Consider the following 12,955-nt stretch of genomic DNA (forward strand, 5'->3'; position numbering starts at 1 on the left):
GCAGGCTGCCCAAATAGTTTGTGGAGTCTCCTTCTATGGAGATACTCAAGACCCATATGGATGGGTCCTGTTTGGGACCTGTGTGATCTTCTGTTGGGAACCTGCTTTAGCAAAAGAGTTGGACTTGATGATCTCTGCAGGTCCCTTCCATACCTACAGGTCTCTGATTCTGAGACAGCGTATATTAAGAACTTTTCAGCAGCATGATTCCAGGTGAAACTCTGGGTGAATTAATTCTCTTATGAGCATATGGCAGATACCAAAAATGTCACTATATAATTGATTCTACCAATAAAATAGGGTGAGTACCTTATGCATTTTTTTTGTATAGCTTTTTGTAGTTTTGTGTTTATATACAGTATTGTAGTTTTTTTAATATAGTTTATTGTATTTTAATATAGTTTTAAATATGATAAAATGTAGTAGGACTTATTAAAGAAAGTGAAAGAATTCACACTTTTCTTGAACATTTCCTACATAAGTTTTCATGCTATTGGTATCAAGATGGAGCCACATTTATTACAAAATCAACCATAAATGCTGGTCTCTGACTCACTACTTTCAAGCTAACTAGATGTCTTGATAGCAAAATTTCTTAAATTTAACTCATTATTAGAGTTCTTATTATAGTAAAACATTGATTACCTAAGTGCAATGAGCTTTAGGGGCAACTGTTGAGTACAGAGGGAATTTATGTTGTAATTGCTAGAAGCCAGGGGAGTATCATATGGGCAGTTTTACTAACTGAAGTGTGGATAATTCAGGTTCCCAGGTGCATTAGCTATTCTGCACTGAATTCAAAGTCATCCTTGTTCTCTGAGCCAATGAAGGCTAAAACCACCAAGGACAAGAAGCAGCAACTACCTTGATGAATAAAATAATTATTGAAATTATACGAAAAATTAGCCATAAGAGCAATTAATTAATTGTATCCGCACTGGTTTTGAAAGATTCACTGTTTGGTTTAGAAGGTACAGCATTCTAAAAAAAGGAGAAGGGATTAAAAAAAAAATTAAAAATTAAAAAATAAGGAATTCTTCCAGAACTAATAACCTGTTTAAATGATAACATTAAAAAAATTAACTAGTGCTTTCCACAAATACGGAAATTCATCCAAAAACTTTAGGCATAATGTGCTGTTGTCCACTGCAGTATTGAAATTTCAAGCTCGAAGAAGTAACTATGACCTAACTGCCTGAACCAATGTCTACTAAAGATTTCAATTCATAAAATCATATACTCTATTCCAGCCACTAAAGAATCTAATTAATAGCATATCAGAAAGGCAAATCAACTTTGTTACCATAGGATAAAATAGAACAGTACAGTGTTAAAGTTTACAGTTGTGGCAACATATCATAACATTATGCTGTAATTAACTCAGTTTTCTCCTTTGGCAAAATTTCCCCTATGAAAATTATTTCAAGATTTTGATTTTTCTCCTAAGTTTTACTTACATTAATAAAGATTGACTTTTGTTGTTTTTCCTCTTCTGCTACTGAAATGCAGCCCTGATGACTCTGTCGCTAAGTGGCTGAGTTGGTCTGAAGTTATCTCCTAGGATTCCGTCACAGCCCTCTAGAAGTTCTGCACCCTTAACATGTGTCCTCAGTCTACGAAATTCCTCTATCTGAAAGGCAAAAAAGCAGACATGAAGACAAAGTAATTCTGCATTATGGGACTAATGATCGAAATCAGCATTCCCTGCCACTTGTGCACCACTGAAACTCGGAGTTTTCAGACACCATTTCTAACTTTTAAAAATAGTTGTCAGCACTAACAGAACAGAGAAAAATAAGAACTTTCATATATGTGGTTTGGAAAACATAACCTTTGCGTTTTCATAATTTCTTTTGGGATCTTTAACCTTCTCACTCATCATAGATTACATCCCACAAAATCAATCTCACAATTGTGACATGAAAGTAATGATTCTGGTCTTCTTCTAAGAAGTGTAGGAATAACTCAGTTAACTGGAAATTGTTTTCTTATTCTTCCAGTGATTTATTACCCAAAATAATGAAGCAACCCAAAATGTTGCTTCATTTAAATCAAAATTATTTGCCAAAGCAGCAGAATATTGAAAAGGCTTTAAGCTTTAGGGAAAATCTTGACATTTTATACCAAAAATACTTTTTTACAATAAAAATGAGATATTACTTCAAAAGTTCTGCAGATATTAGTGCTCAATATACTTTTTAAAATAAAATCAAAAATCAATACAAAACATTTCAGATCTTCCAAAACAATGTATTTTGGGGGTACAGACTCTTTTCAGATTTTTCACTCTAATCTGATGTAGGAAGACTCAGAGATTCCATCTCCATCTTTTGTACCAGCATCAAGTTCTACGTGCTAAAAGGCAATGAAAACCAATGCATTTATCAACAACATTATACCTTACTGTTCAACAGCATAGTTACAGTTGCTTGGTTGGTTTTTTTTTTGGTTGTTTTTGCTTTGGCATATTGTCAAGCTGGATACATCAAACCTACCTGATGGCTGATTTCTTTAGGCTGAGGCTCTATATCTGTACAGTCTCTATTATGCCTCACTATCTAGCTCAGCTGTAACTTGAAAATGACACAGAACTTGAAAATTTTACACAGAAAGTAAAATGGAGCCTGAAGTTTAATCTTTTTATTATATAAGACATTATGAAGAATGAATTTCTTCATGAAAAACACTCTATGAAGGATTAAAGAGAGAAGGCAAGTGTGATTCCAGAATTAAAGGAAGTTAGGTACTGAACAGTGGGTAATGACATTTTTGTTCTTATATTGCCCACAGAGAATACTTTCTTACGCAACTTGGAAGACAACTGCCTTCATTGTTTTCTTCCACTCTATTGCAGAAGTGACAGAGACTTATTTAGTTGATTTAGAGGCTAGCTTTGCTCTGTTGCTTTTTCCTGAAAAAACTGTGCTTAGATATCAACTGTTCTGCTTCTGGCAGCTGAGATACAAGTCGATAGCTTAGACTGTAAAATGAAAAGAAGAAGGAACTATAAAGTTCTTTCAAAGTGCTTTTAGAGGCAGATCTCAATTTTGGAAGATTTTTTTATTGTTTATTAAAAGCAAACTGAAAACAAACTCACTGCAGGCTACCAAACTGAAAATGTCCTCAGGAGTCAAGTGCAGATAAATCACTGAATGACTTTTGTAAAGGTAGTGTCTGTCACCATCACTAAACTGAATCAACCCTGAAAAGTCTGAAATAATTGTTGTTTTGGATGGTGCATTTTACAGGAATTTGGCTTTTGTTTGATCTTTCAAAAATAAGAGACTTTAAAGACACATGAAGGGAAGAGCAGACGGCAACGCCAGCATTTGTGAGTTATCTACTACAACTGTGAATGCTCTGCCCCAATTCCTATGGTGAAATCTATTTGCTCACAAAGTATCTTCCAATTTCTCCAGTCAGTAAAGTAGGACTGATCTGACCCCAATGTCTGTTCTTACATCTTCAGAGAAGTCAGGAATTGCAGCCTCACTCTAGATGGATAATTGTTTCTAAGCCGACCACAGTGACTGGTGACCCCTTCATATTAGGGTTGAGATCCCAGTGACAGAGGCCTTCTTACATACATGGCAGTCTACTTCATTCGCAAGAAGTGGTGCTGTCAGAAAAGAACACTTAGATGTGCTGATGCTACCCTCTTCATCTTCTTATCCCAACCCCCTATATTTCACTGCTATAAAGTATACTCTGAAGAGAAAATACTTTAGAGACATACAGATGAACTTCCTCGGGTATTCACACACCTTCAACAGAAACAGAAGGCTTTCTCACACCCAGAAGACCATAGTCCTGTTCATACTGAAACTTGGGGTCAAAGTGAAAGGGTAATTCCACAATGTTAACATTCCTACTTCTGCTGAGTAAAAACAAAGTTAGATTACATTTTGTAGGTTTTGCAAGAATGTTTTTGCCAATCCCCTGTATTCAGATCCTGAATTTTGTTTTACTCTGTTTTACTTACCCTTCTGTTTGAAAATTTCACATTCCTTCAATACACGTTTCCAGAATAAAATAACATTTCACAGACTGTTTTATTTCAAAGGCTGTACAAATTTTGCACTACTCCCACTCCATTTCCATTTACTAGCTACTGTTTCCATCCTGTAAGAGGACTTGACTTCGAATGAAGTAGATGAAAGGACTAAAGATCTAGCCATTCAATACAAAACCAGTTAACTCTGACAGTGACGGCAGGACAACAGCTCCTCACTGCATCACTGTGTTAAATCCCTACTCTGCCTGGCTTAGACAATCTAAGGTTCTAGGCTTTGGTATAACACAAAGCACATAATTCACTATATCCTGTTTAAAAAATATATACAGTGGAGAGAAGCATAAGTAAGTTTTTTTTTTTCAATTTTCCGCCTGTTTTTTCAGGCCTAATAGGAGAGATTTTTCTATTTTCTTTAATTGTATTTCAGTAGTGTATATGCATGAGCAAGGAGTCCTATAAAAGTAGTCAACACAGTTAATCCTGTGCTGTATATTGTAATGTAAGACAAATGAAGATGATAAAAAACACAGAAGGAAGGCAAGAATGTGCAAAAAGAACACTGCAGGATGCAGCTTTTCACACAAGGCTTGATCTCTTTCCAACAGAGTTCAGTAATGAAACTTCTCCAAGAACTGTATTTGCAAAATATTATTCTCCAGTTGTCTGCACACATTTTATTCAAATCTCACAAAATTACTTACCAAAAACTACTCTCTGATGGAAGTGCAGACTCATAGCATAAGAATATCACTTGTACTAAAGAAATAGCAATGAACTCTAGAAATTCATACTCTGATGCGACAGTCCTGATTTGTTATTTTGCTGTTCATGGCATGAATCTGATCCAATCTCTCTCTGTTCCAGAGCCACCTCTCAGCTGCACACTATGTCAGTAGCAGTGTGGAGTCCTCCAAGCCCCTCCATGACTTGTAAGTTCTTCACCACTGCAAAGTTCTGGACTGAATTTATACCAATCAGTGTACTTCAGCAACACAAATGCATTTATTCCTCAAATAAAGCTGGGTACGGTCCTAAATTCTAATATTTTCCCTACAAACTATGTATCTACGTGAAGATATCTCTTTAAGAATTATTCAAGATGTGCTCAATAATTAATGCAAAAAAGCAATAACAAATAATGGGTTTTAATAACAATGGCACAATATTTCTCTTCTGGAGATCTATCCCCTTCACATCATATTCCACCATTTTGTCTTGCAGTAAATGAGCACATACAATTAATTAAAGTTGCCTTTTTCTGCTTAATTCTTCTCTCATTCACCCTTCACAAAATCTCCTAGCATACACAAATACCTTGAACTGTGCCCTCTCTTGTCCATTGACTAGATTAAAAAGGAATAGAGAAAACAAAATGTGTAACTAGCATGAAATCCAATTTTATACAACTTAGTCTTATGAGTATGGTTTTCACACTTCCAGTGAAGTCCTCTTATTTATCCATATCGTTTCCAGGCAATTAGCTGCTGTGTTACAAAACAAACTGCCTTTAAAGTTATTCTGAATCTAATATCACCAACAGAGTTATGTTTCCATCTACTCAGTAGTAAGCAGCCATAAAACTTACCCTTTTATAAGCAAAGAAATACCAGATTCAAGACTGATAGGATACGCTTAACTTCTAGCTAACAAAGAAATAAGCTTACTGGGAGCAATCACTTTTACCTGTGATTAGAACTAGAATTCACTTTCTGTGTGAAAATAATCAATGCTAATTCAAAATGATAAGTTGTTAAAACATTGTGCTGGGATGACTAGCAGAATTTTAGATTATTAAAACTGAAATAACATCAACTTATCATCTTTTATATTTTTTTCCTTCTGTTTGCACATTCTCCAGAACAGGCAGTAAAAATTCATGCACTCAGCTTCAAGGATTCTAAATAGTTTCACTTAGCTTATATCCACATTTCTCAGGTTGGGATTCACAGAATGAAGGAGAATAACTGTCAGGAGCTTTCACTGTTTTTACTGGGCTTATTTGCAGACAAGTTTGCAATTTCTTTCATTTGACTGTTAGATTTTATAAAGAATATACTTTAAAATACATACATATAAAATTAAATTTAAATAGGTCATTTCCATTTGACATTTGTCACAAAATAGAACTAAAAAAAAGAGCAAGGTAAGCAACGTATAGTTCAATTCAATACAGCTAGCTTGCACTATGTTAACATTTTTTATTCTCCAGGATGTAGTATCTCCCTTTTTTGTTCCTTTAACATCAAAAAGCAGTGGTATTTGAAAGCTTACAATTACAAAGAATTGAATTTCTTTTGCCAATTGACTTCTTTTTTTTCTTTCACTTTGACTTAAATACAGAATTATTTTAAATGCAGATGATAAACGATAACAAGGTTTTTCATCTCTGACCTTTGCGTTGCCTTCAGTGACTCAAAAGGTTAACCTTTACTTGAAAAGCCTTGTACTGATCTAATGGGATCTTCATGGAGAACAGACATAATGCCCCATATATATATTTGCACACTATAACCTTTAGCTCATAACCATATTCCAAGGTCACTTCAAGCAGAACTGTTACCTGCACTTGGGACACAGTCAAAGGATAGCGAAATAAAATCCAGGTGACACCTTCGCTGCAGGGTGGAATTGTTAGGGAGCCCTCATACACCCAGTAGTCACGCAGTAGAGGATCTGAAATTAAAAGAATTTTAATGACATTAAGGAAGAGGATTGTACCTTTTAATTATGATGGCTTATGACAGCCATGAGCTTTCTCATACGATGAAGTTAGTATGCAGAAATCTAAGGTGTGAATTTATGACCTGCTAAGTACTGTTAACTACTTTCTTAAGTGAACACACATAAACACATACTTACTGCATAACAGTAACTTCCTCTTGTAGATTGATTATAGAATCACAGAGTCATAGAATTGCTCAGGTTGGAAAAGAGCATCGAATCTAATTGCAACCTAACCATACTACCCTAATTCTAACAACTCTCGCTGAATCATGTCTCTGCGCACCACATCCAAATGGTTTTTAAACACATCCAGGGATGGTGACTCAACCACCTCCCTGGGAAGCCTATTCCAGTGCTTAACAACCCCTTCTGTAAAGTTTTTCCTGATATCCAACCTAAACTTACCCTGGTGCAACTTGAAGCCAGAGGTTATTATTTTAAAGATCAAAATGCCACTTTATAGAAATGGCAAATAACATAAACCCAATCCCTTAAACTAACAGAATAAATAAATAATATGCTGGGAAAAACTCTCCATATTTCCTGCTTCCACATTCTCTACTGCAGTAATTGTTGTTAGACTTGCCCTCACTTGGGCCTAGTTCCACATTTCAAAAATGAATGGAGGAATGAGAGCTCTTCTTGCCACTCTGGTCAAGTAGAACCTCAAGCTTACTACTCCATGGAGCTTAAAGTTCATAGCTGGATTGAAATTTCTTATCTCCAAGACAGGCAGATAACTTTACTGTGAAAAGACATCCCATTTTGAAAGTAGGAAGGCCATGGTGATCAAGCAGTGACTAAATTCTACATCCAAACAAAACTTTTCCATTCATAATTCAGGTGCCATATTTTTCAAGATGCACTACTGTCTTCTAGCTCTGGCAAAGTGAGTTGAGCTTCATAGAAAAAGAAAAACCTTAAGAAATCACTCCGTTTCTCATGAAAACATATCACACAGAGCTGTTCTTTGCTGCTCTGTGAGTGTAGGCCACACTCACAAATGACTTTCTAACCCAGATGAAGAAATAGAATATATTACCTGATCTTAAAAGAGGGTAAAAACAAACAAACCTGGAGAGGAATTGGACACTCATGACATGGAAGACCTGAGGGAAGGTTGTGACTAACTTGACAAGGACAGGATGGGAGGCTGGAAATTGAAATAAACTTGTTTGGTTGACCTAACCTGTTACTGCCATTTGGTACCAGATAAGAGGAATATCACACAGAATAGCGTGATATTAGATAGATATCAGACAGGATGGTGTGATATCTATCTACCAGTAAAATTAAATCTTACTAGTGAAACCTGCGCTCCTCAGTGAATGGATTTTGTTTTGTTGGTCTCATTTTCCTTCTCAGTTACAGGATTTCATAGCAAGAAGTTGCACCGTCAAGCACTCAAAAATTAAGAACTGCAAGAATTAATTCAGCCCACCATGTGCATGCATTGTAGCACCGTCTCATTAGACGATCACATACATCATTTACTTGCAAAGATGGATGACTCTATCTTTAAAAGCAACAGCTAACATTTGGCTTTGTAGTAACACATGCAGTCCTAGGTCTATTCAAATCCTGCTTTTTACAAGGACTGTTCTTTTTCATTTTTTGTATTTTTAGTGCACTCATTTCTTCAGTGTCCAAGTGCTTCACATACATTAGTTCATCCTTCCAGAATCTCAGTGAGGAAGGACAGATTACCCCCAATTTTTAAAGCTGGGGAAGTGAGGCACAAAGAGATTAAGTTGAAATGCATCTATTCATTTGAAGTGTTCAATATGAGATGCTTAGAACCTGATTTCTCAGAGTAGTTAACTTTCTATAGCACTTAATGGAGTCAGAGCACTGCTCCCATTGACTTCAGTTGCAGGTATAAGCACTCAGCACTTCTGTAAATCACACCCCTTGATCTCAAGACGGGCACCTAGAAAATGAGGAATACAGAGTTAGAGATCACTTATGAAAATTTTGGTTTATGTGACTTAATCAGCATCAAACCAGGAACTGTGAAGCATGGGTTCTGTGAAAATAACTTCTGGTAAAGCATGTTTTATAATACATGTTTATGAAAGGGCACAGGTAGCCTTAGTTCCTGCAATTTCTAAATGCTGAGCACTTGACCTTGCAACCTAAATAATACTCCTTTGATAAAAATTAATATAGGTTAATAAATAATGGGGTTCTTTTAAAAAATTGTTTAAATATCTTATTACTGTGGCATGGAATTTAATTCAGAAGCATTCCTTGAAGAAATATTTGCTTCATAGAATTTTTTTTTAAAGGAGTTTTTTTTCAAGGCAAGGTAGAGTGTTTCTTATTGTTATTCTTGGCTATATGAATTTGAATTTGCCTCCCACTTACACTACCCTTTGTATCCTATACAACTGCAATTGCATTATGGCATTGTCACTGCTTCCAAAACACTAACTTGTTAAGTGGGTAACCTTCTACATTTTGAAGTGAAAGCAGGCCTCTGTTTAAATAAATCATCTCCCTATTTCAGGTAACAGTAGAGAAAAGATTACACATCACTATCCCTGTAGGTGAGATAATAAATCATCAAGAAATCTAGACACAGTACTGCCAGCAGTGTACAGGCTGCAATATCACATTCCACTCAAGTGAGAAAGGTGTGAATTTATCCCAAGTTTAACAGGAAATTCTACCCCGCTGCTATTAGCACTGTTACGTGGAAAACTGTATTATCATTTGGTGGGAGATATTCTCAACATTGCAGTTAGACTGTTCTTTAGTTCAGGACTGTTTCAGCCTTTGCAATTACCTAGTAATCCACCCACAGAAAAATAAGTAAAGGCACCTACCTGGTAATAAAGAGTTGGGATTAAAACAGGGTATAGTTTTGGACTTTCCCTGAAAAAATGAATACAAATGAATCTCATCTCTAGCTATGATGAATGGAAAGGTAAAATACTGTGTGTTTTCTAAAATGAAACCTTCATTTCCTGTGAAATCACTACCATCATTTAATTATCACTGTGTTTGTCCTTGCAACCACACAATAGTTGTGGTTTTCTCTTTTTGATTTTTTTCTGTATTTTACTTCTAAGATTATCACAGAAATTTGCTAACTTACTGCCTTTAGTAGTTGCGCTCTTCTCCAGGCCCCAGCCTTAAAATACTTTCTCTACATGAAATTCAGGACTTCCATACAAAATGAGTTTAAAAAACAAGGGACAAAATGATCATTTCCTTGACTGACAGAAAACACTTATTAAATATCTTATTAAACTTATCATTCCAATAATTTAATGCAATAAAATTTTATGTATGCAGTAGCATGTTTGATGCTGACACTCCAAAAGTCACTAGCATAAAATGCTTATAATGACAAAGCTATTCACCATCTTACTCTACTTAGCTTTGCCTTTAATGATCAAGCTACAAAGTTCTGTGGACTAATGTTTCCACAGTTGCCTTAACAATGAGTTTGTAATATTACATATAATTACTGTTTACCATATATTATTTGCCTAAAAGATCTTAAACTCTCTTCTAGTAAGTCTCTCATTTTTCTGTACTTCACCATCCTCTGAAGTGAATGGCTTGTCTCTCCAAGCCAAAACACAACTGCTCATTAATATAGCACAAAATACTTTAAAATCAAAGATAAACATGATTATTTCTGTTTTATAGACAGAGGGATGGAAATAACTTTCCCAAGGTAATAGTTTTAGCTTTCTGGAAAGTGCTCAAGGCTTCTAAATACAGCTATGCTTTTTGTCTGTTCTTCAGTATCCCCACATATAATCCATACAACAAGGCAGCACTGTGGCTTTGTTGATTTCCCAGTTAATAAGGGTATTCAATGCATCTATTTTTTTCCTCTACAAATAAAATCCACACAAGTTTGGAAATGCTGTTATTAGTGTTCACTAAGCATTCTGTAACAATGCTTACATTCATTCTGACTCCATACTGATAATCACTGGAAAGGTGATACTTGAAATCAGTTATCAATCAGACAGATCAAATTTTTGGACATCACAAAAAGGCATTTAACTACAAAGACTATATATTAAATGAAAACACTGTAAAATACTGAGCTTCTGATGTAGGCCACTGAACTACAGCTTTCACACATGGTTTTACTATAAAGGAGTTTGAAAACATTCTTTCGGTTTCAGTGTTTCATACACACTTTTCACACACTTACTTCATCTCGTTTGTGAGGGAAGCATCTCTTCAGATGATGTCTTACCTTGTACTGGATGTCCTGGAGAATTTCAGTTACAGCCTTTAGGCCTACATGCTCTTTTCCTATCTGAAATAAAATAAGCAAAGATGAAATTTAGTCTTTTGCTGTTTCTGAACCTATAAGGCAAGACAGAAATCAATCAGTACACTAAGTTCTGAAATTGTTTTGAGTTAAGCTACCCAACCTCGTGTTAATCAAATATACTGATACACAGCAATTCCAAACAATGAAATCTCTATACAGGCATCAGCCAAAATTCAACAGGATTTTAAAAACTTCAACATGAAGACAGAAACTGACAGAACAAAAGCCATAGTTAAATCTGGTAAGTTTTGAGTAAGCCTGTTTTGTAGCATATACTGTAAGTAAATTCAAAATCATGCAGCACTGTGACAGACAAATGCCAAGAATACAATTTGTCCTTACCAGTTTTTTGTCAGAAAAGCACATAGAAAGGAACAGAATGAACAAACATGATGGATACTTTTTGAATTTGCTCCCATGGTGCTGCTAATCTGGCTCTGAGGCGCAAGGGATTGTTTCTTCCCTGCCTCCACAGTGCAGAATGGCAGATCCTCCCCCTCCATGCACCTCCGGCTTCTGCAGGCAAAAGCCTGGCTCTCTGCAGCACTGTCCTTGAAGACTGAATGTCTTCAAGGTGTGGAAGATGGGGTTTTCAAAATAAACCAGTTTCCACGAATGTTTTTCACTCTGTATGCTGATTTCAGTTGCTTCTGATCTACATCACCATCCAAAGACCCCACCTTTTGCATTCAGAACAACACTGGCAAAGCAGAAACATTCAGAACAGCTTTCTGCTCGACTTCTTTGCCAGTGCATACACATAGGAGGTGAGGAATGAAATGGGCATAAGTAAGAACAGAAGAGCTGGATGAAATTTGTTCATTTATTGGGATTTTTTGGAGTAGAATCAAAGAATCATTGAAGCACTGACTCATAGAATAATTTGGGTTGGAAGGAACCTTTAAGATCACCTAGTTCCAAACCCCTTGCTTTGGGCAGGGACACCTCCCTCCAGACCAGGTTACTCAAGGTCCTATCCAGCCTGGCTTTGAATGCTTCTGAGGAGAGGGCATCCACAACCTCACTGGACTGCCCTTACAAATGATATAATAGCTATTGGAAGGAGATAATTGAACATCAATAAAATGTAACTTCTATTTCTAGAAAATTAAGAGAATTTTCTCTTTTCTCAAAAAAAAAAAAAAAAAAAAAAAAGGAATTTCTATTTAAAATCTTCAAATTGATAAAAGATATTAAAATCATTTCGAACATGTCTGGAGCCCCCAGTACAAGAAAGACGGAGAGCTGTTGGAGAGGGTCCAGAGGAGAGCCACAAAGATGATCAGGGGACTGGAGCATTTGCCCTAGAAAGACAGGCTGAGGAAACTGGGCTTTTTCAGCCTGGAGAAAAAAAGGCTGTGGGGTGACCTCATTGCAGCCTTTCAGTACCTAAAGGGGGCCTACAAACAGGAGGAGAATCAACTCTTTGAAAGGGTTGATAACTGCAGGACAAGGGGAAATGGTTTTAAATTGAGGGAGGGGAGATTTAGGTTGGATGTCAAGGGGAAATTCTTTACAGAGAGAGTGGTGAGGTGCTGGAACAGGCTGCCCCGTCCCTAGAAGTTTTCAAGGCCAGATTGGATGGGGCTTCCTGGCAAATGAAAAAGCACTTTGGAATGATTAAAAACTCAGATTAAATGGGAGTCCAGAAATAGAAAATGTATCATTTAAGTTTTATGTTTGTTTAAGAACTTACATATAACTTTCTAACCATCTCCAAGGTTACCTCTGCTGGAATTAGAAGGTGACTTACATAAGCAATTATGACACAGCCCTCCAGGATACAGAACTGAGAGAATAAAAACTTTCTAACTTCCATTTTTAGCAGTTCTATCTCAGTGTTGGAGACATAACCAATGTACCTTTACATTCCAACAGAGGTAAAGCTCAAAGGCATTCACAAACTTGTA

The 12,955-nt window shown here is 36.1% G+C and overlaps 1 protein-coding gene across 3 annotated transcripts in view; it reads right to left on the bottom strand.

The window, feature by feature from the left end:
• CA8 (carbonic anhydrase 8) overlaps positions 1–12,955 on the bottom strand; it is a 71,599-nt gene that overhangs the window by 31,299 nt on the left and 27,345 nt on the right. For 2 of the 3 annotated variants that reach the window (XM_052703934.1, XM_052703933.1), the window contains exons 5-8: positions 10,965–11,027; positions 9,568–9,616; positions 6,576–6,688; positions 1,458–1,630 (exon numbers count right to left, since the gene is read on the bottom strand). In XM_052703934.1, coding sequence (XP_052559894.1) covers positions 1,496–1,630; positions 6,576–6,688; positions 9,568–9,616; positions 10,965–11,027 — 360 coding nt within the window. In that variant the 3' untranslated portion in view covers positions 1,458–1,495. The remainder of the gene's footprint in view (positions 1–1,457; positions 1,631–6,575; positions 6,689–9,567; positions 9,617–10,964; positions 11,028–12,955) is intronic. The other variant, XM_052703935.1, reaches the window with a different exon arrangement.

This window comes from Tympanuchus pallidicinctus, unplaced genomic scaffold (assembly GCF_026119805.1).
Source record: "Tympanuchus pallidicinctus isolate F22 unplaced genomic scaffold, pur_lepc_1.0 scaffold5, whole genome shotgun sequence".
In the NCBI taxonomy this organism is placed as follows: domain Eukaryota; kingdom Metazoa; phylum Chordata; class Aves; order Galliformes; family Phasianidae; genus Tympanuchus; species Tympanuchus pallidicinctus.